This window comes from Callithrix jacchus, chromosome 10 (genome assembly GCF_049354715.1).
Source record: "Callithrix jacchus isolate 240 chromosome 10, calJac240_pri, whole genome shotgun sequence".
Classification (NCBI taxonomy): Eukaryota; Metazoa; Chordata; class Mammalia; order Primates; family Cebidae; genus Callithrix; species Callithrix jacchus.
Window position 1 is genome coordinate 119317501 of NC_133511.1, and position 27830 is coordinate 119345330.

Below are 27830 nucleotides of genomic sequence, written 5' to 3' on the forward strand. Positions count from 1 at the left end.
CACTGGCAAACGTACTAGTTAAGGTATCTGATGAGCCAAGGCAAACTTCCTCTTGTCTATGTGCATTAATGTTGTTAGCCACACGCATTGTGGGGACATGGTGAGTTGCATAATTTCTGGATTTTGGTACTGGAAAGAATTAGCCAGGGGCTGACACTGATCCTATCTCTGCTTCCATATCTGGTTCCAGGTCCCAATTCATTAGATACATCCTGGTTAGCTGATGTCACGCTAACAGTCACTTCTAGGGTGCCCAGGCTCTGGTTGGCAGGGTTTTCCACCATCTTCTTTCTTCACTGCCTTCTTTCTCCCCAACCCCAAGTTTCCCTTCAGGAAAGTACAAATGATGTTGCATTCACTGTGTCCAGGAAGTCACGGTGGTGTTTGATGTAAGTGTTATGTCTGATGTCTGTGTTTAGTAAAACTTTAATTTTAAATGAACTCCTTTTCCTGATTAGATCTAGCAATAAAACATAAAGTACAGGCAATACACTCTTTGTGTAAAACAACAAAATTTGCTTTTGAAAATCAGTTACACGACAATTAAGGAAAATAAATAGTTTTCATCACGATAATACAAACACGAAGTACCCAAGCCGTGAGTTCAATGAGCAGTGACAGGGAAGAAGGGCCAGTGTGAGGGTCCTGGAGATGTCAGACGGGGCTGCCTATGGAGAGATATGGGGCCCTGTGAATAGGGAGGTACTCAAGATGCTGGGAACAGCAAGAACACAAGGCATTAGCCGTCTTTGATGGGGCCTTTGGAATGAATGAAGTGTTTTAACCCAGAGTAACTGAGGCAAGGGCAGTGGAGGAGGGAAATCCACTTGGAGTAAAGATCTCAAGCAGAAAACTGTTCTCCAGGGCTTGTGCAGAAATCAACCCAGAGTTTCCACAGGGCAGCAGTGGGAGTCAGAGCCACCAGGACCCATGTGAGCCATGATGTGCAGGTTCCTCAGGGTTCAGACAAGGAGGGAAATAGTGTTGAGAGCAGCCTGTGGAGCCAGCACATCGGGGTTTTTAATCCTGCTTCTGCCCCTTCCTAGCTGTGTTCTCTCAGGTAAGTTTCTTAACCGCTCTGTGTCACATTTTTGGTAGGTGGGGTGCAGTGACATGCCCGTGTCATAAGCAGATTTGCCCAGAGCAGTCTGGTTATGTTGTGCTATTGTCCTAGCATCCCACTGATTTTGTTTCTTTTCACCCACCAAATGTCGAAGTTTGGGTAATAAATGATAGGTCGCCCTTCTGCTAGGCTCGCTGCTGGGAATGTTGTCACAGCGTTCAACGGTGCCTTTCAAACAGCAAACTGCTACATCACTGTGATTCCTGCTCTGCTGAGCAATAAAAAGCATGAGGAAGCACATTTGGAGCTGAGTTCTGGGGAGATTCATCGGACAACACTATGCAGGGTCTGTTTAGGAGAGAATTTGCATGTCAGTTAGAGCCCAGTAACCTAGGATACTTTTTATTTGCAAAACAGGTAAGATGGGTAAGTTTCAGTTTATAACTAGAAAAAAAAAACAAGAGTTTTGCAAATGTAAAGTTGCTTCCAATTTTTTTTTTAAATGGGATTTTACAATGTTACAAGCAGGACTCTTAACTCTTGGGCTCAAGTGATCCTTCTTCCTTGACCTCATAAATAGTGAGACTACAGGCCTTCTCGTTTTTAAATGGAGCATATTTGTTTCCTTGATCACTTTAGGAAGTGCAATTTACATTGAGCTGACTTCAAAATGAACTCAATTCACTTTACTGTTTTCCTTGTTTGAAAGACTTGACGGGAAAAATCCAATTTATTTCTTAAAATTTTCACTAGGTGGTGCTCAAGTGAAATTAAAATTAATTGTCTTAAAAAAAAATCCACGAGTTCTCAAAGTTTTGGTCTTCTTTTGGTGCTCAAGATGTCTTTCATTTCACCCACTCAGTCTCTTCATTTGTCACTGCGGGTAAACAAAAGCAGATCAACTTGCTGCAAGTCTAAAGCTGATTTAATGCAACACCTAGAAGGTGACATCTGTCAAATATTATGGAAAACTAATTGACTTATGCTACACGTCAGACAAGCAATAATCTATTAAAAACATTTAAATTACATAATTCTGACCCTTATAACTGTGAGGTTTTTGGAAATAACAGGCAGTACCTGGACCATACTTTGTGAGCCATTCATTTATAATATAGTGCTTTAAGAAATTTGGATAAGTAATCTTCCAGTTACCAGTACTCAACTTTCAGATATTCAGCCAAAGTAATAAAAAATTATGGCTCTCTTCTGATCACATGCATTTATGTGGCATTACCTATGGTATTTAGAGGAGTCTGCGCAAACTGTAACTTACAATCCTCTTCCTCGGTACTATGGACAGAGGTCCTCTATCAATGAGGGTCAGTAAGTTTCCCCTTTGCTGTGTGTTTGCTCCCCAGTGATCTCTCTGGCTCATGATGGCAGAAATCACAAAATTTCCTCATTGTGATATATGGTCTTCAGCTTTTTTCCCGGTTGTATCATCAATAAATAAAAGAAAAAAAAAAAAACTCTTTTAAGTGGACTGGGAGAAAAGATACCCAAGCATGGATCAAAACACAGTGTTTTATTTTCCAAGTTAAGTGGTTTTGCTTTGTTGAACTATGGTTATTGCGACGTATTTTGGAGAATATTAAGGGCAGCCTAATTTTCCAGTGTTCTGTGATGAGCCTGGCAGTCCTAGGAGTTGAATCATAAACACAGCTCTAAATAATAGGAAAAGATGATGAGCAGCTGACATTCAGACATCACTGACTCTGCACCAGGCACTGTTCCCAGTACCTTACCATTTTTACACAACCATTCTATGACTGATTCCGTTTTGAAGGGAACACAAAGAGGTAAGTCTCCTGCCACTGTGGAACCCTTAGCAAACAGGAGAGCTGGGATGTGAACACAGGCGGTCAGTCTGGCTTGGGGTCCTCACTCAGGAGCCATTAGCCATGGGCCTGTGAAGGAAAAGGGCTGCAAAACTCAGCAGAGATGCCGCTTCCAGGGCCAGCCGTTCTAGGCTTTTCTGTGCAAATACAGAAATCACTGAGAAAAGATGACTTTCAAACAACATTGCTATTTCATATTAAGTACGGCAATGAATGCCTTTCATTTGCCAACATGTCTCTATATCTCAGCTCTTTTGTGAGCCCAAGGCCAGATGTCTGCCTTTTTTTAAAGGCATACTTTCCCCCCTCCCAAGACACAAGTTCATTCTAGAGAGAATGTGTGAATGACCTGTTGCTTTGCCATAGCAAGGGCAGTAAACACTTGTCACAGAAACACTGAAGACTGATGGACCCCTGGTCTCCAGTTTCTAAACTGAATTAGGGACCTGAATAAAAGACCCTTTGGGGAAGAGAAAAAATTGGACCAGCACTACAGTGTTTTTAACTCCTGGTTCTCCTCTCTCCCTGCAAATACTGGCTTGCAAATGAGTCTCTCGGGCCAGGTATGCTTTGTGACTCGTTTGAAAATGATCACTGTCAGATCTGGATACAACAGATGAAAGAAAACACCATCTCTTTGGTGAAGCACCATGTAGGTGGTGTGAGGAGTTGATTTTAGATGGGCCAGATACCACTGGGTGAGCGTTTGTGTCTGTGGGAAACAGGGAAGGTCCACAAGGACTGGGCACCAGGCAGAGCCCCGTTAAGTCTTGGCCAAGGAGAGGGTCTCTCATTTCTTGATCAAAGTTTTTCACTTCACTTATGGAAGAAGGATGCCAGCCATGACCAGCTGGGTGAAAGTATACCTGTAAGTACAGAACCCTTCTTTTCTAGCCTCTTCCCAGACCCCTTTTGTTCTCAACTGAGAGTATCTTAGGCTCCAGCTGAGTGATGGAAAGAAAGATGTCACGAGTAATCAGGACAGCAAATAATGCACCCACGGGAAGTGAAGAACCCACTCATCTCTCTGGCTCTCTCATCCGTATCTTCTTTTACAAAACACCCGAGACATTTGTATTTCTTTTTCCTATGACCTTCGCCATGCCCCTAATTAAACAGGGGTGGGTTTTCTGTCACGTGAGGCTGTCCCGTCCTCCTGATCCCACATGGCTGCGTTCCTTGCCTTCCCTACCTGGCCAAGTACCATTTGCCCTCTGGTCTCTGACCTTGTCATTCCCTCTTCATGGAGCACTCTTCCCTGGATCTGTCACTGGACACTGTCGTCCACTCATCCAAGTGTCAGCTGAAATGGCACAGCCTCCTCCCCTCGGCAGTCCGTCCGTATCATTTTGCTGTTGTGGATATTCTTTGTCCTTTGCAGTGATTACTACTTTCCCAAATCTCTCTTATGTGGCAGGATGCTTGTTGCCTCCCTTATTGAAAAGTCAGCTCCACAAGAGCAAGAACCTGTTCTAAATTGTGCCTGTAACTGAATTTATGGTGTGTAGTTCAGTGTCAGGTCATAGGAGATGCTCAGTAGTCGTTTAAAGATGGATGGATATATGCGTAGATGAAGCCTTCTCTTTATATGTGACTGCTTTGTACTGGGCTGTGTAAACAATCTTTCCATTAAGCAATTATCGTCCTTATACAAATTCTACATGCTATCCATTCCTGCCTCTTTTTCTTCTTCAGGTGATGAAAAGGAAGGATGCTCAGAGAGACCAGCAAGGACATGGCAGGACTGCAAGTTGCACCCAGAGTCCAAACCCTCCTCCCTGATTCCACATTCCATCACCACCCACCCATGGCCCAGCACTGCCTGCCCCGCCCATCAGTTACTCTACTAATTCACAGCATCCTTTCAATCAGTGGAAGGAAAACCCTAAAAAGTTACCAAAGAAATAAAGTTATCAATCCATTTATAATTAACCGAGATAATCCTTGTAAAAACAACTTTCAGCAGAAGGTGGATGGCCTTACATTTCTCCACAAAAGTTAGAGAACTTTCCCAGACATCCTTTTCTGAAAGCGAGATGTCAGTGGAAGAGAAAAGCCTGTCCCCTAGAGGACGTGTGAGGTATTGCACCTAGCCCCGCTGCTGGAATAAGCAGGCACAGGCACACAGGACGTGACGCTGTCATGCTCACCTTGAAGGAAGAGATGCAGAAAAAAAGGAAGAGAAGTGGGTGGAGAAGGAATACAAAAAAGGGGAGGAGCAGCTGGAAGCTTCTACACACAGGCTGGCTGTGTTTCCCTTGGTGCATGCTCCTGTTTACTGGTCCCATGCCAGATTGGCTCATTAAGATGCCTCTCTGGGGGATAAATAGAGCAGGGCTGGGTGCTCACCTCCACAGCGGCTTCCCGGATCCTTGCCACTCGCGACCGAACGTGGACAGCGGCTGCCTCACCATGAAGCTGCTGATGGTCCTCATGCTGGCGGCCCTCCCACTGCACTGCTATGCAGGTGAGTTCTGGGCAGAGAGAGCTGCCTCAGCGCCAGGGGTTGTCACTTGGGCCTCTATGGAAGAACTCCTGCTCCCCAATTCTCAGCACAGGTCAGCCCCAGTACAAAGGCTCTGGGTATAACAGGTCTTAGGATTCCCATTACTTCCAGACAATCAAGCTCGTAGTCTTCTGTGGGTTTTTCCCTGCATTGGAGCTACACGCAGAGTCTCTTTGCATTCAGTATGACCCACTATGGTCAAAGTGACCATGGACACCAGGGCAAGTCTCAGTAATGAATATTGAAATTATCTATTTCAGTGAGGCAAGAGAGAGACACTAATGAAGGCCTCATGGCATCTGGACCCACAGACAATGAAACAGTCACGAGTCTCCCTGAATGTGGAAGGAACCAGGAAACTTCCTGGGACAGAATGCCCCAGCTGCAGAGTGTGATACCCACTCTGTGTTCTCAGAGTTGATCTGAGTATTTCTGGGCTGCCCTTTCTGTGCCAGTTCCTTCAGGCTCAAGGCAGACCGGGGAAGAGAACCCACCCCCATAGGTCCCATAGGTAGTATGCCTAGTGCAATTCACAAAGCTGGAATCCAAACCCTACATCACTGGTGCACAAGGTAGGAGCAGGCAGTGCGGTAGGGTCTGGATTCCAGCTTTGTGAATAGAAGGGTGACAGACTCATAGCTAACTAGAAAGCAGCCAAGCCAAGAGGACAACCAGCACACATGAACCCAAGTCTTGAACACCCTACAGGAGCTGCCACCTCAAATATCTTCACAAACAAGAGGTTCCGTTTTACATTCTTTGTTACTGCAGTTAGATTCAACAGAACTAATGAACAATGTTCTAGACCCATTCATCTGAAATGCTTGGATTTTTTTTTTTTTTTTTGACACTGGGTCGCCCAGGTTGGAGTGCAGTGGTACCATGTCAGCTTACTGTAACTTCCACCTCCCAGGCTCAAGCCACCCTCCCATCTCAACCTCCTAAGTAGCTGGGACCACAGGTGCGCCCTACCATGCCTAACTCATTTTTCATAGAGACAGAATTTCACCATGTTGCTCAGGCTGGTCTTGAACTCCTGAGCTCAGGCAATCCACCCACGTTGGCCTCCCAAAGTGCTGGGATTATAGGTGTGAGCCACTGCACCTGGCCTAAAATACTTGGGAATCTTTTGTGATGCTCTGAATGGCAGTAGTGAAGCATTGGCTGAATTTCAACCAAGGAAGACCAAATAATCTTCAGGAATCCTTCCAAGTCCGAGTATTTCATTTCTCAAATTTTCTCATTAACTGGAGCTTCACAAGGCTTAGTTTTTCTGAGCTGGGGAGAGGAGAGGCAGAAGTTGCCGGGCTTACAGGAAATGTAAGAGCCTGAGGTTTCCTCCCAGAATTGAGAACTCTAGATTCTGCATCATTATCTTTGAGTCTGTATTCTCTTGGGCTGTCAGAAGATGAGGAAGGTAATAGGTCTGCCCCGAACCTCTCACGCCTTCCATACTGAGCCTGTTTCCTTGTCCTTCCTCTCTAGGCTCTGGCTGCCCCTTAGTGGAGGAGGTGATTTCCAAGACAATCGATCCAGAAGTGTCTAAGACTGAATACAAAGAATTTCTTCAAGAGTTCATAGACAATGATGTCACTGCAAATGCCATAGATGAATTGAAGCAATGTTTTCTCAACCAATCTGATGAAACTCTGGACAGTGTTGGTGTGCTGATGGTAATTTCATTTTCTCCTTACACGCTTTTTAAATCCACTGACCAGGGACAAGTGGGCTCTTTATTTCTCACTGACAATGCTAAGGACACTGGCGAACAAGGCTTTTCTTACATTGGTTAATTTAGCTGGATGGTTAGTCTAATGACTTTGCCATCAAGGAAAACACACGGGGCCCCTGGATTGTCACTCCACTCAGAGAATCCCCAGTGGATGATAAATGAGTAGGACAAGAGAGGAAAAACAAGGGTCAGGGAAAGGCTTACCAATCCCCAGAGTTCTCTAGTTCATGCTCATAAACACAGACACAATCACACAAACACAGAAACACACATGCACACATCCAGACACATGCAAACACACAAACACACATACAGTCAGACATACACAAACACAAATAGGCAAAGACACAGACGCAGACACAGTCACACAAACATATGAACATCCAGACACAAACACAACCACACAAACACAGACACACTCAGACACACACATACAAACAAACATGTTTACTCTCTAGAGAAAAAAAAATTTCCAGAAGACCCACATCTATAGACCATCTGCAGAGAAAAGTTCTCTTCTTTTTAAAAAAAAAAGTTGTAAAACTGTTCTTAAAAATGCCTTACTTGGGCCAGGCGCGGTGGCTCACGCCTGTAATCCCAGCACTTTGGGAGGCCAAGGCGGGCAAATCACAAGGTCAGAAGATCCAGACCATCCTGGCCAACATAGTGAAACCCCGTCTCTACTAAAAATACAAAAATTAGCTGGGCATGGTGGCGCGTGCCTGTAATCCGAGCTACTCAGGAGGCTGAGGCAGGAGAATTGCTTGAACCCAGGAGGCGGAGGTTGCAGTGAGCCGAGATTGTGCCATTGCACTCCAGCCTGGTGCCTGGTGACAGAGCGAGACTCTGTTTCAAAAAAAAAAAAAATGCCCTACTTTTGGATAGAGTTTGGAAAATACCATTTAAACAAGATTCTATACATCTTAAGTAAAAAGAATTTAAAATGTACTTCCAGGCAATTATAATTTGTTAGCATAAATGATGAGAAACCTCGAACTATCCAATAGACAAGTGTAGATCATGGATATGAAACCACCCTGGAGGAAAGAATTGTCTCAAACAAAAACCAATAGTTTTGTTTCCTTCTAATTATACATGTATATTATTGAGGGTTTTCTCTAGCATTTATTCCCTTTGCTGAAATTCTTCTTTAATCCTTCCACGGTAGAAAAGTTAGAAATATACCAAACACCTCTCTAAGGATGAAAGTGAGCATCACCTTGGGAAATCCTGACACCTCTACAACATGGATGAACCTTGAGGACATTAGACTGAGTCAAGCAAGAAGTCACAGAAACACAATTGTTGCCTGACACATGCGCCTGGGCATCTGGCGAGTCAAACTCAGAGACAGTGAAAAAAGTGGCGGTTGCCAGGGCTTGAGTGCGGAGGAGAAGGGGGAGTCGTGTTGAATGGGTCCAGAGTTTCAGGTGTGCAAAAAAAGCCTAGAGTTGGGTTGCACACCCGTGTGAACATACAGAACACTCTTGAACCGTACACTTCAAATGGCAAATTTTATCAGATGTGCATTTCGCCACTATTAATAATTTGTTAAAAACTAAGTATCCACTGCAGTGAATGGTGGCCGGATCTTCTTTAAAAGCTTCCACGGACTAACCATAGTCTACTGCACCAATTATTGGTACAGCACAGTTGTAGCGGCAGGGGGCGTCAGACTGCAGCCAGGATTTCCACAGTAGAGCGTTATATAAGAATCAAAGACTCGCATTTAGTTTTTTGCATTTGAGCTAAGATTTTAACAATCCTGTGAAAATACGTAATATAGTCACATATTTGTTGACGACGTTATTTCAAAGAGCAACAAACACAGAGAAAAAATATTTTAAAAGTCCGTGGCGGGGAAATGATCTGGAATCAACAGCTCTTCTCCTTCCAGCCCTCACTGTCTCTGACGCCAGATGTTTGTGGAAGACAGTAAGTTTCTGTTTTTCAAGGTGTTGTTGGAGAGTGCAGAGCAGAAAATCTAGGTGATGTCTCTGTTTTTGCTTTCTAGCAAGCCATATATGACAGCCGTTTTTGTGATAACTTCTAACTTTCCTCAAGACCTTTGGCTCATGGGACTGCAGAGGATGGTGAGAAACCAACTACGGATTGCTACAAACCACACCTTTTCTCTTACGTCTTTTTACTACAAACGGCAAGACAATTGTTGAAACCTGCTATACATGTTCATTTTAATAAATTGACTGCAAAAACTAAAGTTTCTCTCTGTTCTGGCACAGAAAAGAGGCTTTAGAGGGCCTCACATGTCACACACACACACACACACACAATTAAAGAGCTCATGGTCATGGATTGAAGACTCAGTGAAGCACTTGCTTCGTCAGTCTGTCCTCTAAGCCTTGGTCCTCTCTCTCTGAGGTGTTTCCCTGCCCCCATCCCACAACCTCGTCAGTTGACTCTCTCTGGGGTCCTCAGGCTCTGGGCTGTGAGGCAGGGATTTCATTCAGAGGCCCTGCTTTCACTCCAGTCCTCCTGTCCACACCGATCCCTGCTGGCCATGCCAGGCTCCTCTGCTCTGTCTCTGGGCCTCCCCGAGACATGCAGGGCCTGGGCTAGAGCCAGCCCAAGAGGGGAGGCCTGCAAAGCAGGGTGGCTCCTGACTGGAATTTATATTTTGTAAAATTTTTCCTCATCATAGATGTTGGCCTCAGTTTTGATATGCAAAGTACTACATGAAAATATTATTTCTAACCATATTGTTATTATTTGAATCCTATGCAATATGATTACTGAGTTTAACAGCACCCATGTTAAAATTTTCAGTGTCCTCAGTCCTGTCCCAGCAGTGGGAATGGGGTCCACCCTCCCCTGCCCCAGAGTGAGCTGTAATGGCCATGAGGGTGGCGGGGAGCGAGTGCGCTGTGCAGGGACCCAGTACATCAGGGGATGTTTAAATGGAACATGTCTCCTTCATGTCCTGCCCCCAGGATTCCTGTCACCGGAGATAGTTATTGCCACCGCTCTGCTCCTACCTCAGCCTGTCCCTCTTCTTTCTGGGGCCATCCCCTCACCCAGGAAGACCGTGTTTCTCAAGACAACTCGCCTCTACCAGGGCTGACTCTTCTGTCAGGCAAGGCAGGTGCAGAGATTAAGGCCCACAAACCTTAAAAGAATCCATGAAAATGTCATAATTTTAAAAATCATTTACTAAAGTGAGTATAATAATGATGATGAATATTTATCAATGAATCTAGCCAGAGATATACACATCATTTGACCAAGGAAGTTATAAAATACAATGTTTAACATGTTCTTATGGAGAAGTGGCCCATGAAGGCAATAATACTTGTGACCTACAAAAGTCATAATTAAGGCTGGGTGTGGTGGCTCATGCCCATAATCCTAGCACTTTGGGAGGTCGAGGCAGGTGGATTCCCTGAGCTCAGGAGTTCAAGACCAGCCTGGGCAACACGATGAAACCCCATCTCTACTAAAATATGAAAAATTAGCTGGGCGTGGCAGCGTGTGCCTGTAGTCCCAGCTACTCAGGAGGCTGAGCACGGGGAATTGCTTGAACCTGGGAGGAGGAGGTTACAGTGAGCTGAGGTCGTGCCATTGCATTCCAGCCTGGGTGACAGAGCGAGTCTCCGTCTCAAAAAAATAAATAAATAAAAAGTCATCATGAGGCCCTTCCTACAGCACCTTCCTCGCAGCACCTTCCCCAAACCACAGCCCACATTCATTATCTTAAGATCCTGAAAGGAAGGAGAAGGGAAAAGATTCAGAGCTAGGAACTTGAAGATGGGCACATGGGTAGCAGAAAATACAAATCTCTTTAGAGACGGCCCTGGTCCCTTTGTTGAGGAGGCCATGCACTTCCTAGAGAGGCAACAGCCTCAGGAAGAGGGGGCATCTGATAATCAGAAACACCCTTGCTCTGGTAAATGAGCCTGAGAGAATCATCACTGACCTTCCAGTGTCCTGGCTCAGTGGAGCGCACAGGACTCCGTGGTGGCTATGCTGGCAGCAGATGAGACTCATTTGTTTAGAGTGACCATGCCAGGTGACTTTTGACAGCCACCGTGAAAGCTTGTCTTGGTCAAGACCCAAGCAGGAAGAAACTGAAGGTTCAGAGCACCGCTCAAAGGAAATCACTGCTGGACATTATTTGACAAGGTATTATTTAAGGGAATATCCCATGGGGAATTCATCAATGGGATGAAAAGTCTCGACGTCTGCTGGGATGGTTGGGGACAATGCTCTTTCGCTTCCTAGAGGCCTAGGATAAATCATAAATTGTGGTTTAGTATTAACTCACCTGGTACCCATAGCCAAAGATGTTTTTGGTAAGGAAAATTAAGATAATATTTATGCATAAAAATATCAAGAACACGTGTAAGTTTTAGACTGCTACAGGAAAAACTGAGATTAGACACATTCCAATCAGTGCAAAAGAAGGAAGAAGGGCAGAGAGAAACACAGCAAAGCACCACTATGCAGCAAACCACTACCATGGCATGTGTACACCTGGGTAACCATCCTGCATGATCTGCACATGTACCGTGTGCAGAATTTAAAGTATAATAAGTAAATAAAGCGTCACTGTTGTCACACTGGGCCCCCGTGAGTTGCACTCTAGAATAATTGGACAAGCATCTAGCTGAAGACAAGAGAATACATGGAGAAAACACAGGGAGAACTACCAAAAGCATGAACAGCTTGGCTTAGATCCGGGCAGGACACAAGCATAGGGGGATGACCACACATTTGGGGCTGGTGGTCTTCAGGTAGCAGTTGGCAATCCTGCAGGTAGGAATGACAGTCATCACATTCATGATGATAGGACAATTAAGGTTGATGTCCAAGCTCTGTCTACGGATCATTCCATCTCAAATCTCTCACCTTGGGTGAAGAGAAACCCAGAAATGAAAGTGAAATAGAAGATAGGCTCTTGTAAGGAACTTTAGTTCAGTGCCAGTGATACGGAGGTGATCACAGAGTGCATGACTCCAGGCCTCCCAATGCGTCCACAGTTGGCTGTAAGAAGAAAACGTAAACAGAGGAAAAGGGTGTCATCCCAGGCCTTGTAATGCAAGCGACTGATGCTGTGTTTCACAGATTCTGATCCTCTCAACAAACCAGATGGCCTCTAGGAAGCGAAAGAGCATTATCCCCAACCATCTCAGCAGGAGGCAGGAGTAGAGGATTTATCCACTGTCCCTGCTTGCCCATACCTCACAGCCCAGGGCCAGACACAGACACTTTTACAACAGTTTCAAAAAGTAATTAATGACCCATTGATCACTGAGCAGTAGGGAGTTTAATTTTCAAGTGATTGGAGAATTTCCTGTTATTCTGCTCTTGATTTTTAATTGAACTCAGTTATGGTCACAGAATAGGGTTTGTGTGATCTAAATTATTTTCAACCTGTTAACACAGATGATGCAACTCCAGCCACTTGCAGTCCTGGACCTGCCTGCACAGTCTCATTCAGTGGTCTCTAGACACCACATCCAGCCCCTGACACTGAGGTCGTGCCCTGGGCTGGTCACCACGTAGGTGCCCCAGCTCCTCCCGCAGCTCTCCACACAGTCAGTGCTGGGGCCAGAGCCATTGACGACCAGTGTCCTTCCTGCCAGTTGCCACTCCTGTCTTCATTCTCCAGGGCTCTTCATTAATCCCTGCCTCAGGACCTCAGCATCCACCCCTGCCAGAAGGGGTGGATCTGGATCCTCTCTGAGAGATACACATCTTTCCTGTGGACTGTACGCTGATGAGGTGAAGTTCAGGCTGGTGCCAGGACAACCTCCGGTCTACAGATAGGGAAAATGCCTCACAAACCTGTCTGCTGAAAAGAGGTCTCAGTCCTGAAGCCCATGTCCATGGGTCTGTAGACTCAGAGACCATGAGCTGGGTTTCCTTCCCCATTTTTTTCAGAGGGAAATGGTGAATCTAGATATCCTTGTAGTTCTGAAAGTAGGTGATGTCATGGATTTTAGCTGTGCTTTAAACTAGGAACTAGTGGCAAACCGTGACCCGTATGACAAATGGAACAAGATAATAGTACTTAATATTCACTGAGAATTTACTGTGTGTCAGACATGGATAACTTACCCAGTGTTGTAGGCACCATTATTTGCCTACTTCCACAAAGAGGAAAATTGGGTTTACATAAACTGAGTAATTTTCCTAAGGTTAGAGAGCCTTTAGATGTGGATTTGAACCCTCCTAAGCCGTGAGCCTCACCAGTGAACCTCCCACTCCTTGGTGGTAGTGGCAGAGCTGGCTCAGAGACTCCCTCATCATCCTGTGTGATGGAATCAAAAGCCACTGTTGCCCTCAGCTGAGACTGAACCAAACCTGCCAAGGTGTTTCTGATGACACAGCCCATTCGGTTCCTGTTTCTGATGACACAGCCCATTCGGTTCCCTTCCTTCATAAAGGTCTTACTGGTCTTCCGTCATAAAGGTTCTCAACCCTGCTCCCCATCAGAATCACCAGAAGAGTGTTTGTTTGTTTCATGGAGTTTTGTTCTTCTTGCCCAGGCTGGAGTGCAACAGTGTGATCTTGGCTTACTGAAACCTCTGCCTCTCAGGTTCAAGTGCTTCTTCTGCCTCAGCCCCCTAAGTAGCTGGGATTATAGGCATGCACCACCGCATCCTGCTAATTTTGTATTTTTAGCAGAGATGGGGTTTCACCATATTGGTCAGGCTGGTGTCAAACTCTCAACCCCAAGTGATCCACTAGTCTTGACCTCCCAAAGTGCTGGGACTACAGGTGTGAGCCACTGCGCCTGGCCCAGAGGAACTTTAAATAGCACAGGAGTCTGGGCCTCAGTCCTGAGTGATTGTATCATAATCCTCAGAGAGGAAAGTCTGAAGGTCCATATATTTAAAAAACTCCCAAGTGGTTTGGTTGTACAGCTGAGAATGAAAACTTCTGGCCTGAGCTGTGACACTTCTCAAATGTACTTTCATTTGAGCAAGCAATTTCCAGTGATGTCCTCACACTCACATGATGGCATCACAGTGGAGAGGGGGCATGTGGGTGTGTATTGCTTAGGCTGGGGGCTGCCTTCACTGTCCCCAAACTGGGATGGCTCAGGCAGCACAGCTAGGCTTGAAGTGGAAAACTCGAACCCAGGGAAAAGGGGGAAGTGGGCACTCACCCTGTTCACCTGTCTGCTCCTCTCCATCGTCTTCCCTGATTGGAGCCCCAGAACAAAGAGCTCTCAATACATCTGATGTGTGATAGGCTCTAGACACCCCCAGATCTTTCTGGGAAAAATGAGTCAGGTGTTTAACCATTACGTCAGCCTCAGGCTGAGATGTGTGTGGGTGGATGTAACAGGAGGCTTGCTTTTAATAGAGAGAAAATGTGAATCTTGGCCATGTTGACAACTCCCATAAACAAAGACTCTGGTGTCAAAGTGAGGCGACCTAGAGAACAGGTGCAGCAGTCGCTTATCCCAAGGAAACCCCCAAAGGCGAGATGCATTTTTTTAATTGTACTTTAAGTTATGGGTTCACGTGCAGAACATGCAGGTTTGTTACAGAGGTATACATGTGCCAAGGTGGTTGTCTGCATCCATCTCCTCATCATCTATGTTAGGTATTTCTCCTAATGCTATCCTTCCCCTAGTCCCCCAACCCCCCAACAGGCCCTGGTGTGTGATGTTCCCCTCCCAGTGTCCATGTGTTCTCATTGTTTGACTCCCATTTATGAGTGAGAACATGCGGTGTTTGGTTTTCTGTTCTTGTGTTAGTTTGCTGAGGGTGATGGTTTCCAGCTTCATCCATGTCCCTGCAAAGGACACGAACTCATCCTTTTTTATGGCTGCATAGTATTCTGTGGTCTATCCTAAGAATAAAGAAAAGTGCCACGTTTTCTTTATCCAGTCTATCATTGATGGGCATTTGGGTTGGTTCCAAGTCTTTGCTATTGTGAACAGTGCCCCAATAAACATACATGTGCATGTGTCTTTATAATAGAATAATTTATAATCCTTTGGGTATATGCCCAGTAATGGGATTGCTGAGTCAAATGGTATTTCTAGTTCTAGGTCCTTGAGGAATTGCCCCACTGTCTTCCACAATGGTTGAACTAATTTACACTCAAGGCGAGATGTATTTTAAGGTACCTATGTAGTGAAGACTGTCACCTTGATTTTGTCAAACAAAATCCATGGGCAACTGAAACATGTAGCCAGCTATGAGAAAGGCAGAGGGGAGTCAAAACCGGACCCATATGTGCCTCCTCTCCCATAACCAAAGCACAGCCCTCCAGCTTCCTGAGCCCCTGCACTGACACAAAGAATGAAGACATACGCATCAAAAGCTCAGAAGCAACTGAGGTTACTGGGAACATTTCCAGAGGCACCTGAACACTCACCTGGAGCACAGAGCAGAGTTCCTGCAGGGCTGCCCACCTGTGCTCCACCCCACTTGGGATGCAGGAAGGTGTGGGGATGTGACACTGATGGATGGCATCAAACTTGGCTAGGAAGAGAGGGCCAGGAGCCAGGCCTGTGACCTGCCAGGTGTCCCTGTGGGCAGGACCAGCCAGGCTCCCTCGGTACAAATAGCCCTGGGCTCCACAGTGCCACAGGCTCCTGCTGTGGAGTCCAAATCACTCACTGTTTGCTAAAGCTGAGGCCACAGCAGAATACAACACCATGGAGGCTGTGTCTCCTGCTGGTCACGGGGGCCCTTTGCTGTTATGAGGATGAGTGCAATCATCATGAGTCCAGCACCAGCCCCAGGAAGCACCTTCCTCTGAGAACAGGGTCACCTACTCAGACTGGAGTCCAGGTCTTCAACAACTAAAATCCAAGCCTTTTCTGTGCTTGTTGAATGAACCCCACATAAGGTTCAGGGCTATTTTTTCCACTACCTAACACCTAGGAAGTTTTGCAGAAAATCAATACAGGCAACTGTTAGAAATTTTTCTGCCTGAGCTTCACTCCTGGATGGCATCTGTGTCAGATGAGGAAATGCAAGGTCGGCAGTGAATCTGGGCTCCACCACTTCCCAGCTCTTTGACCTTGGGCAGGATGCTCACCCTCCCTGAGCCTCCTCCTGTCACTGGTGCTTAGAGCTTCCACCAGGAGTGGCTCTGGGAGTGGCATGGGATAACTTGAGTGGGAGTCTAGCTGTGGATGCGAAGCTGATCACTGTAGTTGTCATTCTCCTCTATCAAGCCTTTTGAGGCCGACTGAGCTCACAGCTTCTTAAGTTGAAAATTCAGACCCATAAAATGTTACATCAGGAAGGATCCTTGGAGAGCTCCCAGTCTGTGAAGAAACAGTGGACTCTGGAGCTCTGAATTACTATCCAGAGATGGACTGTGAAAACAAGCAGCACTCAATGTGTGTCCAGAGGTCCTCCTAGTTTTCTAGGGGTCCTGCTGGTAATGGTGATAGAACTGGTATAATCGTGAGCATTGCAACTTCTATTTTCTACAACGAATTCTAGACATTCTTGCCACAATTTTTGGGGTGTCTCCTCTCTCAGCCTTCTCTCAGGACTAATCGAGGCTTTCTAAGTTTTCTTTCCTCTGCATTTCTGGATCTCTTCTGCTGTCCCTGTGTTGCCTCTGGTCCCACCCTCTCTAAGCTCTCTCCATAGCTTCATATTTTTAAGTCAGGGGTTACCCTGGAACCCAGTACAACACTTCCTGGATGTACGGTGTTTGCAAAAGAGTATGGGGCTTGGAAATGCAAAGCAGGTCTCCCCACAATTCCCAGAGGGGAAAGGAATGAGCCCCAATTTTCTTCTCTCACCCTTTCTACGATTCTCAACCTCTCAGTTGAATAAAGGGGCCAATCACTATTCCGTGTCTAAGCTTCTGTTGTGTGTTCAAACTGATGATCTTATTATTATTTCAAATTACCACTTAGCTCTGTCGGTACCCAATGGCGTCATCCTAAAGTCTTCAAGTTTTCCTCAAAATATCACTTTACTTCTCCGGATTTACTCTAATTTCTCTGCTCTTTCATACAGTTCTGACTCTATCCTTCAAGACTGGATTACACAAAGCATCCACTTCAACCATGTTCAAGACTAATAAGGCCCTAGTCAATTGGCAGTGAAAACAATATTTTTAAATCCAGAAATGGGAATTTCCTCAAATCAGAGAACTTATGGATAGGAGTGAGTGTCCTTTTAACAGGAAACCCGTATTCCAGTTACAGCTCTGCCCCTTGCCATGTGACTTTGACAAAGTCACACTGGAGGGTCTGGCATTGCCAGCAGCACGGTCATGGGATGAGAACATAGAACCCTGGGGATCCTGACCCGTCTAACATCAAGAGCCATGGGAGAGAAATCGACTTTCCTAACATAAATGATATTTTCGTTTTGTACTTTGGCTAATGCAGGGGTCTGCCCAGCCCTTTTTTTCTGATTTGATCGTCACACATCAGATGCATGTTTCAAAATATCACTTGTGCCCCATAAATAGGTACAGTAATTATGAATCAATTTAAAAAAGAAATGTGTGTAACCTTGGTTGATGAAAGTATGGGACAGAATGTGGGTAGAGCCCAGACAGAGAGTTGGCCTTAGCAGATGAAGAAATGAAGGGAGCAGGTCTGTGATCATGGTGGTGGTGGTATGTGGAAGGAATAGTAAGTAAAACTTGAAAAGTGAAGTTTCAGAAAGTGAAGATGACACACAGGTGCCTGTTTGGAGGGGAATGAGTTAGCCAGGAGGTCCACACTAAAGGGAAAATCTAAATTAGGCACAGGAGTGAGTGTTTTACACAATCCTATTATTTAATTTCTTTGAATTTGATATATCAGGATAAAAGTGCATTCTTAATTTACGGAGAATAGAAACATTAAATGGCCTTCCCAAACTGACGCAGTTTATTCACTTAGTGTTGGAAAATTAGTTCCAGACCTGGTAGACTTGATATGACTGCTTTGCCTCCCTATCTCTTTCCTGTTGCTCATGGAAAACATTATGACCATCAATTAGTAGCATCCTACAAAGAAACAAATTCTAAACTGGATTATAAGAGCCTGATTTTTTTTCTATAGGTTTTCGGGGACAGGTGGTGTTTGGTTGTATGATTAAGTTATTTTGTGATGATTTATTAGATTTTGCTGTACCCAATACCCAGGCAGGATATACTGTACCCGATTTGTAGTCTTTTATCCCTCATTCCTTTCCCACTCTTTTCCCCAAGTCCCCAAAATCCATTCTATCATTCTTTTGCCTTTTCATCCTCATAGCTAAGCTCCCACTTATGACTGAGAAGATATGTTTGTTTTTTCATTCCTGAGTTTTCTCATTTAGAATAACAGTCTCTAATTCCATCCAAGTTGCTGCCAATGCAATTATTTCATTCCTTTTTACAACTCAATGTTATTCCATAAATAATTTCTTTATCCATTCATTGATTTATGGCCATTTCAGCTGGTTCCATATTTTTACAATTGTAAATTGTGCTGTAATAAACATGTGTGTTCAAGCATCTTTTTCATATAATGACGTTTTTTTTCCTTTGAGTAGATATCCAGTAGTGGGATTGCTGGACCAAATGGCAGTTCTACTTTAGTTCTATAAGGAATTTCCACACTGTTTTCCATAGTGGTTGTACTAGCTTACATTCCTACCAGCAATGTGGAAGTATTTGCTTTTCACTATATCCCCACCAACATCTGCTATTACATTTTTTTATTATGTCCATGCTTGCAGGAGTAAGGTGGCATTGCATTGTGGTTTTAATTTGCATTTCACTGATAATTAGTTATGTGGAACATTTTTTCATACGTTTGTTGGCCATTTGTATGTCTTCTTTTGAGAATTGACTCTTCATATCCTTAGCCCATTTTTTTTTTTTTTTGAGATGGAGTTTCGCTCTTGTTACCCAGGCCAGAGTACAATGGCGCTATCTCGGGTCACCACAACCTCTGCCTCCTGGGTTCAGGCAATTCTCCTGCCTCAGCCTCCCAAGTAGCTGGGCTTACAGGCACCTGCCACTGTGCCCAGCTAATTTTTTGTATTTTTAGTAGAGATGGGGTTTCACCATGTTGACCAGGATGGTCTTGATCTCTTGACCTTGTGATCCACCCGACTCGGCCTCCCAAAGTGCTGGGATTACAGGCGTGAGCACCGCGCCCGGCCCCTTAGCCCATTTTTTAATGAAATCGTTTGACTCTCTAAACAGTACTAGATCTTCCCCTACTCCTGCTGCAAGTTCTTTCTCTGGAATTGTCTTCATCTTTGGCCCTAGTACAAATTAGGGAAGATTAGTATTTTTAACTACAGAAGAAAATGCCAAAATAAGATTTAGAGCTAGTTACATTCACCTTAAAATAAAAAATAAAACACCTTCCCTTTACTGCCACAGGCTGACGATCATCATAGTTATCTGTCAGTTAAAAAATGGGACCATGATAAAAATCAACAAATAGAACACATTACCTGAGATTGGATTAAGATTACAGACTGACCATAAATTTAATCTCTGCCAACCTTTCTTTGAAATGTAAAATATCAATAAATTTAGAAAACAACAAATGATAAAAACATTAAACTTCAGTGTTGAAGAAAAAAGAAAGTGACACCATCTGAATAGAAATGCTGAGTAGAGCAGATGGGATCAATGTACATGGAAATAAGACTGGGGGAGCTCAAGTACAGACATGTGCTGCGGGATAAAACCTTCAGACAGAGGAGCGACTTGTGGTGAAGAGAAAATGAGGTTTAGGATAGGACATGGCTAACTACTGAGACTCAACACAGAAAAGGGTGAGTAGTCATCTATAATCAGATAAAGACAGCGATCTCACTCCAGTTTCTTTTTTTTTTTTTTTTTTTGAGACAGAGTTTCGCTCTTGTTACCCAGGCTGGAGTGCAATGGCACGATCTCGACTCACCGCAACCTCTGCCTTCTGGGTTCAAGCAATTCTCCTGCCTCAGCCTCCTGAGTAGCTGGGACTACAGGCACGCGCCACCACTCCCAGCTAATTTTTTGTATTTTTAGTAGAGACGGGGTTTCACCATGTTGACCAGGATGGTCTCGAACTCTTGACCTCATGATCCACCCGCCTCGGCCTCCCAAAGTGCTGGGATTATAGGCGTGAACCACTGTGCCCAGCCAGATTTGTTGTTGTTGTTAATCAATGAGAGCTTGTTATGTTGCTCAGGTTGGCCTTGAACTCATAACCTTGCCTTCTCAAGCACCAGGACAACTGGCCGGAGCCACTGCGGCTCCCTCCAGTTTCTTCTATCCTTCCTCACCATGGGTTTTTCACCACAAAGGATGGGTAAAATGGGATCGCTGGAGTTCTTTAGGTGCATGAAGTCAGAAGGTCAGGTGATCAGGATGAATGAGATAGCATCACAATCTATTACATAGTGTCAACTATCAAAGGAAACATATATTAGTAAAATACCTGAAGTATTGGTAAATAGTGCTGCTCACATTCTTTTGAAGATGTCAGGGTATTTATCCAAAGAATGAAAAACCTTAAGGTCTTACAGTTCTGTGATTCATTAACTTTTCTTTAACTGGTAGCCAATGTGAAACAAAGTTCTGTCCTTCATGGGACTTCTCTCTTCCCTTTGATATTCTGCAAACCACACATTTTAAAATATGTATTCATTTCAGAGAGGGATGTATGTATATATATCTCAGGTGAGAGAGAAATATATACATATTTTCAGTTTTTATCAGAAAGTGTACAGTCAAGAAAATAAACATTATACGTAAATTGATCAGAACAACGTTTCACGTAGAAATTGGTGTTAGAAATTTTGAAGGACTACGGAACCAAAAAGGGGGTTATGAAAGATGCCTTCTGATTGAGAGTTGCAGAAAGACCACACCAACCCTGGAGCTGGAAGAGAAAAAGATAAATGGTGTTGCTTAGATTCCATGACTGCAGGTGAAGGGGAGGCTGCTGCTGGAACTGAGCCACCCCAGCAGGAATGACAGTCATCGCACTGCACTCTGCCTTTCTGGGCTGCTGGGTGTTGCAGGCTCTGCTGCCACAGTCACTACAAGAAGCAATGTGAGAAGCAATGAAACATGACTGCTGCCTACTTTCACCTTCCAGCATCCCAGCAATGCCGTCCACTGGAGAACCCACAAGGAGTCAGCTTCCCCCGTGTTCTGAGGTGTAAAACACAACAGTTTTCATTTTACCAATGGGGGATACAAATAAAAAGTAAATCTGGAACTGAGAAACATGTGCTCTATCTGGCATCGCATGATTGTAATCTAGAGTCTTAGTCTTAATTTTTCAGCCATTTGGATGCCATTTGTCTGACCTATCCAAGTGTTAATCGCTGGTAAGCTTGTTCCCTAGATTATAATAAACAAGGCTTAAGTGGTTCACTAGATACATAGAATAAGGACCACACAAGTCTTACTGGGCAATAGCCAGTACTAGGTCATCCTGGGATAGGAAAAATTTCTGCAAATTTATGCCTTAGAGCCAAAGAGTGGCTGACCTGCAGTCAGAGAGATTTCAAGAATGACGATAAGGCTAGGTGTGCACAAAGTAACTGAGCTAATGGCATTAAGGGGGCCAACAACACATGGTACAAAGAGTTTTTGTTGTCTGTTTCGGTGCAATGGACTGTTGGGGAAGAAAGGTCTTTCTAGTAAGCAAACCATCAAGTTCACCAAAGTAAACAGTCCCTAGGAACCCACAGTGAGGATCAGCCCATCATTCTTCTGGTTTATCTCACATACCCTAAGGTTGTTTATTCTGCTTCTCTCTGCAGTCCTTCCAAAATTTATAAAACACTTCATTAAGCCCTTGTGAATGCCACAGGGTAACTGCTTTCCTCTCCAGAACAAGATGGAGAAAATCTACTTAATTTCTTCATCCTAAGTGGCACCTGTTTCTTCAGGGGACTCAAACGTCCCCTTTTGACATGGTACCTCGGATGTGATTGTGGCTTGCTGTTATCATGTGCGTTGCTCACATATGGGGCTGAAAAACAAAGACATGCAGGTGCCTCCAGGGTGGGCCAGCACACCTTATGGACTGTGCGGATGATCAAGAAGAGGTGTGAGGACCTGGTCCAATTCTCTGCCTGGCAGTTCTCCATCTGGTATTCCTTTATGTGGAAGAGGAGTTACTGTGAGAACCACAGTGATCACCCCATAAGTGTATGGTCAAAGTGCTTGGACATTAGGATCTTAATTCAGCCTCTAAATTTTTTCATCTTCTAGGAAGATGATGACCAGTTTGAAGACTAATCCCTAGAGAATTGCTGGGGCGTAACCTCAGGCAGAAGGACACTGGCACCAACACATCCTGGTGAGGAAAGTAGTCCAAGGACTTTGTGTGCCTTGGGAATCAAGATATTTACCCTACCCATATCCACATCTAGACTTAGGCCCAAGATACATTATTAAGAATATGAACAGCATCATAATAATAGTTACTCTGACGTAATCATAAAACAATAAATTTGAAAAGTGATGATCTTAACTATGAAAGATCCTAAGAGAACCAAAACCAGATTCTGTAGCACTCTTTGTTAACCCTTAGGGTACACAAACATTACTTGTTAGTGGAATGGGTTAGAGTCCATGTGGTATTTTGCGTTGAAAAGAGATGATTGATTGTTTTTTACCTATTATCCATATTTTCTCCTTTGGTTACGTAACTGTAGGAATTGACATTAGTGCTCCAAGGCTGTCATGTGCATTTTCCTCCAGTAATTCATTTACTCCTTATGTAAATCCTGTGAGGTAGACACTGTTTTTACCACCTGAGTTTAAAAATAAGGAAACTGTTTCTGCAAGGCTAAGCCACTTGCTGAAAAGCTCACAAGTAGAAAATATCAGAGCTTAGCTTGAGCGCAATGAGTCTGGTACCAAAATTGGGGTTCTCCTCACTCCTTAATCAATGGATACATTCTAATTTTGAAAGATCCAAACAGCACTTCAGAATTAAACAAAGCATCAAACTGTCCTAGTAAGATTCTGTTGGACAGAGGCTAGCAAGCTTGTAGAGAAAAGGGAATGCTTATACACTGTTCATGGAAGTGTAAGTTCAGCCATTGTGGAAAGCAGTGTGGCAATTCCTCAAAGAGCTAAAAACAGAACTCCCATGTGACCTAGCAATACTGTTGCAGGGCGTACACCTAAAGGAATAGAGAGCATTCTACCATAATGACACAGGGATGCTTATGTTCATTGCAGGACTATTCACAACAGCAAAGACATGAAACCAACCTAAATGTCCATCAATGGCAGATAAAGAAAATGTGGTACATATACACCATGGAATACTATGAAGACATGAAAAATAATGAGATTGTATCTTCTCTAGGAACATGGATGGAGCTGGAGGCCGTTATCCTTAGTGAACTGATGCAGGGGAAAAAACCCAAATACTGTATGTTATCACGTATAAGTGGGAGTTAAATGATGTGAACACACAGACACACAGAGGGCAACAACAAGAGACAGTGGGTCCAAATTGAGCATGGAGGGTGGATGGAGGGAGAGGACCAGAAAAAATAATACTGGGTACTAGGCTTAATACTGTAATAATAAAATAATCTGGGCAACAAAGCCCCATGATACCAGTTGACCTACGTAACACACTTGCACATGTACCCCAAAACTAGAATAAAAGTGAAAATTCTGTTAGAAGTGACTTTGAAGTAGTGGAACAGAGCATAGTTGACATCTTTACATTTTCTACTCTTTCCTCTAGGAACGATTGTGCCTCCATTGATCTCGATTTCCTTTGGATATTGTGACAAAAGTTTCATGAATCTATTTTTGGAGGTTTGTATCTCTCCACTCAGGTAGTGATTAATTGATTTTTGTTGCTGGTATTTGTATTATTGGCAGTTGCACCATTTCTTCATTATGGTATGCAGTGGTGTAGCTAGCTTGCAGGAAAGACTTTTTAAAAAATATATTCTTAGCTTGTGCTTAGCTAACTTCATGCTCTCTTATTTCTTTTAATATTTTTAGTTGATTATCTTAGATTTTCATCGAACTTGATCAGCTATCTCTATCATTTTACAATTCATTGATTTGACTTTTTTCAATAAGGATTTTTCTTCTTGTGTGAAGATTTTTTTTTGTTGAAATTTGCATCATTCTTTTTTTAACAAACTATTTTTTTTTCATAGCACATTCATGTTTACACAAAAATTGAGTAGAAAATAGACAGTTCACATGTAACTCCTGCCCCTGCACGGGCATACCTTCCCTCATTGTTCAAAGCCTAACCCCAGTGATATACATAATGGATGAATTCACCTTGACAAGTTATTTTTATCCAAATTGCATACCTTATGTTAAGGTTCAGTCTTGCTGTCCTACATTCTATAAATTCTGAGAAATGTGTAATGACCTGTATGTACCATCATAGGACACTCTATTCTACAAATGTTGGCAAGCTGCATGTAGGAGACTGAAACTGTAGCCTTGTGTCTCACCTTATACAAAGATCAATTCAAGATGGATCAAAGACTTAAATCTAAGACCTGAAACTGTAAACGTTCTAGAAGATAGCATCAGAAAAACCCTTTTAGAGATTGGTTTAGGCAAAGACTTCATGACCAAGAACCCAAAGGTAAATACAACAAAAACAAAGATAAATAGCTGCGATTTAATTGAACTAAAGAGCTTCTGCATAGCAAAAGAAACAGTCAGCAGAATAAACAGACAAGCACAGAGGAGGAGAAATCTTCTCAATCTATATATCCAACAAAAAAATTGAGTAGAAAATACAGAGTTCACACTTAACTCCTGCCCATGCACAGGCATACCCACCCTAGTACAACCACTGTGGAAAACAGTGTAAATATTCTTTACATAACTAGAACTACCATTTGCATTTTTTTATAGCAACACCATTTGGGACTGCAAAGACGTAGAACCAGCCAAAATGCCCATCAGTTGACAAGTGAATAAAGAAATTGTAGTATAATATACAATGGAATACTACTCAGCCATAAAAAGGAACGAATTCATGGCATTTGCAGCAAACCTGGTTAGAACTGGCTACCATTATTCTAAAGGAAATAACTTAGAAATGAAAAATCAAACATTACATGTTCTCACTCATAAATGGGAGCTCAGCTACGAGGTTGCAGAGGCATAAGAATAATACGAAAGCTTTGGGGACTTGGGGGAAATGATGGGGGAGGAGTGGAAAAAGACTGGGAATTGGCTTCAGTGTATGCTACTTGGATGAAGGGTGCACCAAAATCACACAAATCCCTGCTGAAGAACTTACTCACAGAACCAATACCACCTGTTTCCCAAAATTCTATGGAAACAAAAAATTTTTTAAAAATCAGAATTGTTTCTCTGCCCTAAAAATCCCCTGTGCTCTCCCTTTTTTTTGCTTCCCTCCCCATTAACCTTTGCCAATAACAGATCTTTGTCTCCATATGTGCTTTTCAGAATGTCATATGATTGGAACCCTATAGTAGGTAACTCTTGCAGATTGGCTTCTCTCACTTATTCTTTTTTTGTGGGGGGGGCGACGGAGTTTTGCTCCTGTTACCCAGGCTGGAGTGCAATGGCGCGATCTCGGCTCACCTCAACCTCCGCCTCCTGGGTTCAGGCAATTCTCCTGCCTCAGCCTCCTGAGCAGCTGGGATTACAGGCACACGCCACTGTGCCCAGCTAATTTTTTGTATTTTTAGTAGAGACGGGGTTTCACCATGTTGACCAGGATGGTCTCGATCTCTTGACCTCGTGATTCACCTGCCTTGGCCTCCCAAAGTGCTGGGATTATTCTCTCACTTACTCATATGCATTTGAGATTACTCTGTCTTTTCATGGCATAAGAGCTCATTACTTCTTGGTGGTAAGTCACATTCTTCTGCCTGTATGTAGCAAAAGTTAACAATCTCTGCATGGATTAAAGGACTTCTCAATTGCTTCCCTGTTTTGATGATTTTCAATCAAGCCTCTATGAACATCTGTGACCACATTTTTTGTATGAAATAACATTTCAGCTAATTTAGGTGAATATCAAGGAGCACACTTAATGGAATTTATGCTGAGAATATGTTCAGTTTAGTAAGAAACTGCCACACTGTCTTCCAAATGGTTGGGCCATTTTGCATTTTCACCAGTCAGTGAATGAAAGTTCCTGTCGCTCCTCATCTCACCAGCATTTGGTGTTGTCAATATAGGATCTTATTTTAAAAGGAAAAGAAGAAAAAAAAAGAAATGAACTAGAGGAAGGAGCTAATGTGAGGCATCATCGATTAGAAGAATTCATTTGAGTGAAAAAGTAAAATGCAAGGAGCAACTGAGATAGAAATTAATCTGCATCCTCCTCCAGCCCACCTCCCAGGTAAACATTGCCAGATTTTGGACTGAGAGAACCAACTTGTTACTTCACAGCTCACACACCTGAGTCAGACCTTCTGGCTTTCAAACTGTGCAGCTCTGAATAGGTTTCTTACTACTCCAAGTCAGTTGCCTCAACTATACTATTAGACATGTAATAGTTTATATCTTAGACTTTTGTAACAAGAATGTGGATATGATAAATTGTGTTTCGCAGGCGTGGACATACAAACTGAAAACTATTGCTATTCTTTTTATTACCACTATTCTCATTAACTATGGAAGTTTTTGCAACCCTCTGGGCCTGTATGTTTCCAGGTAGTTTCAGCTCATGGTTAAGTTTGGTGACTGGATTTTCATGGAACGTTCCATTCTATGAAGCCAAGGCAATGTTTGTGTGATGAAGGATAAAAATGATTTGTTGGTTGAATGAATGGGTCAACAGAAAGTAAGGGCTTAGGAAAGAGAATGTGCTCAAGGCCCTTTTTAATATATATATTTTTTACTGCACTTTAGGTTCTGGGGTACACGTGAAGAACATGCAGGATTATTGCATAGGTACATACATGGCAATGTGGTTTCCTACATTCCTCCCCATCACCTATATCTGGCATTTCTCCCCATGATATACCTCCCCAACTCCCTACCCCTCACAGTCCCTCCCCTAGTCCCCCCCAACAACTCCAGATTGTGATGCTCCCCTCCCTGTGTCCATGTGTTCTCATTGTTCAACATCCATCTATGAGTGAGAACATGCAGTGTTTGATTTTCTGTTCTTGTGTCAGTTTGCTGAGAATGATGGTTTCCAGGTTCACCCATGTCCCTACAAAGGACATTAACTCATCGTTTTTTATGGCTGCATAGTTTTCCATGGTGTATATGTGCCACATTTTCCTTGTCCAGTCTATCATCAATGGGCATTTGGTTGGTTCCAAGTCTTTGCTATTGTAAACAGTGCCGAAATGAACATACATGCGCATGTGTCTTTATAATAGAATGATCTATAATCGTTTGGATATATACCAAGTAATGGGATTGCTGGGTCCAAATGGAATTTCTATTTCTAGGTCCTTGAGGTATTGCTACACTGTCTTCCACAATGGTTGAACTAATTTACACTCCCACCAACAGTGTAAAAGTGTTCCTATTTCTCCACATTCTCTCCAGCATCTGTTGTCTCAAGATTTTTTAATGATCACCATTCTAACTGGCATGAGATGGTATCTCAATATGGTTTTGATTTGCATTTCCCTAATGATCAGTGATGGTGAGCATTTTTTCTTAATGTTTGTTGGCCTCATATATGTCTTCTTTTGAAAAGTGTCTGTTCATATCTTTCGTGCACTTTTGAATGGGTTTGTTTGTTTTTTTCTCTTGTAAATCTGTTTTAGTTCTTTGTAGGTTCTGGATATCAGCCTTTTG

The 27830-nt window shown here is 43.4% G+C and overlaps 1 protein-coding gene across 2 annotated transcripts; it reads left to right on the forward strand.

The window, feature by feature from the left end:
- Nucleotides 1-5257: 5257 nt before the first annotated feature.
- SCGB2A2 (secretoglobin family 2A member 2) lies at nt 5258-9363 on the forward strand. Of its 2 annotated transcripts, XM_009008316.5 has the most exons (3): nt 5258-5371; nt 6896-7083; nt 9157-9363. In XM_009008316.5, exons 1-3 carry the CDS (start codon nt 5317-5319, stop codon nt 9193-9195), a joined length of 282 nt encoding a protein of 93 aa, XP_009006564.3. In that variant the 5' UTR covers nt 5258-5316; the 3' UTR covers nt 9196-9363. The 2 variants fall into 2 exon arrangements, with proteins under 2 accessions (XP_009006564.3, XP_002755466.3); XM_002755420.6 differs by lacking the exon at nt 9157-9363 and having other exon boundaries at nt 6896-7218.
- Nucleotides 9364-27830: the final 18467 nt, after the last annotated feature.

What these genes read in the sequence shown, in the direction of transcription:
- SCGB2A2 (XM_002755420.6), top strand. Translation starts at nt 5,317, where the DNA reads ATGAAGCTGCTGATGGTCCTCATGCTGGCGGCCCTCCCACTGCACTGC. An exon ending in CCCACTGCACTGCTATGCAG is followed by an intron (nt 5,372 to 6,895) that starts GTGAGTTCTGGG and finishes CTTCCTCTCTAG; the next exon opens with GCTCTGGCTGCCCCTTAGTG.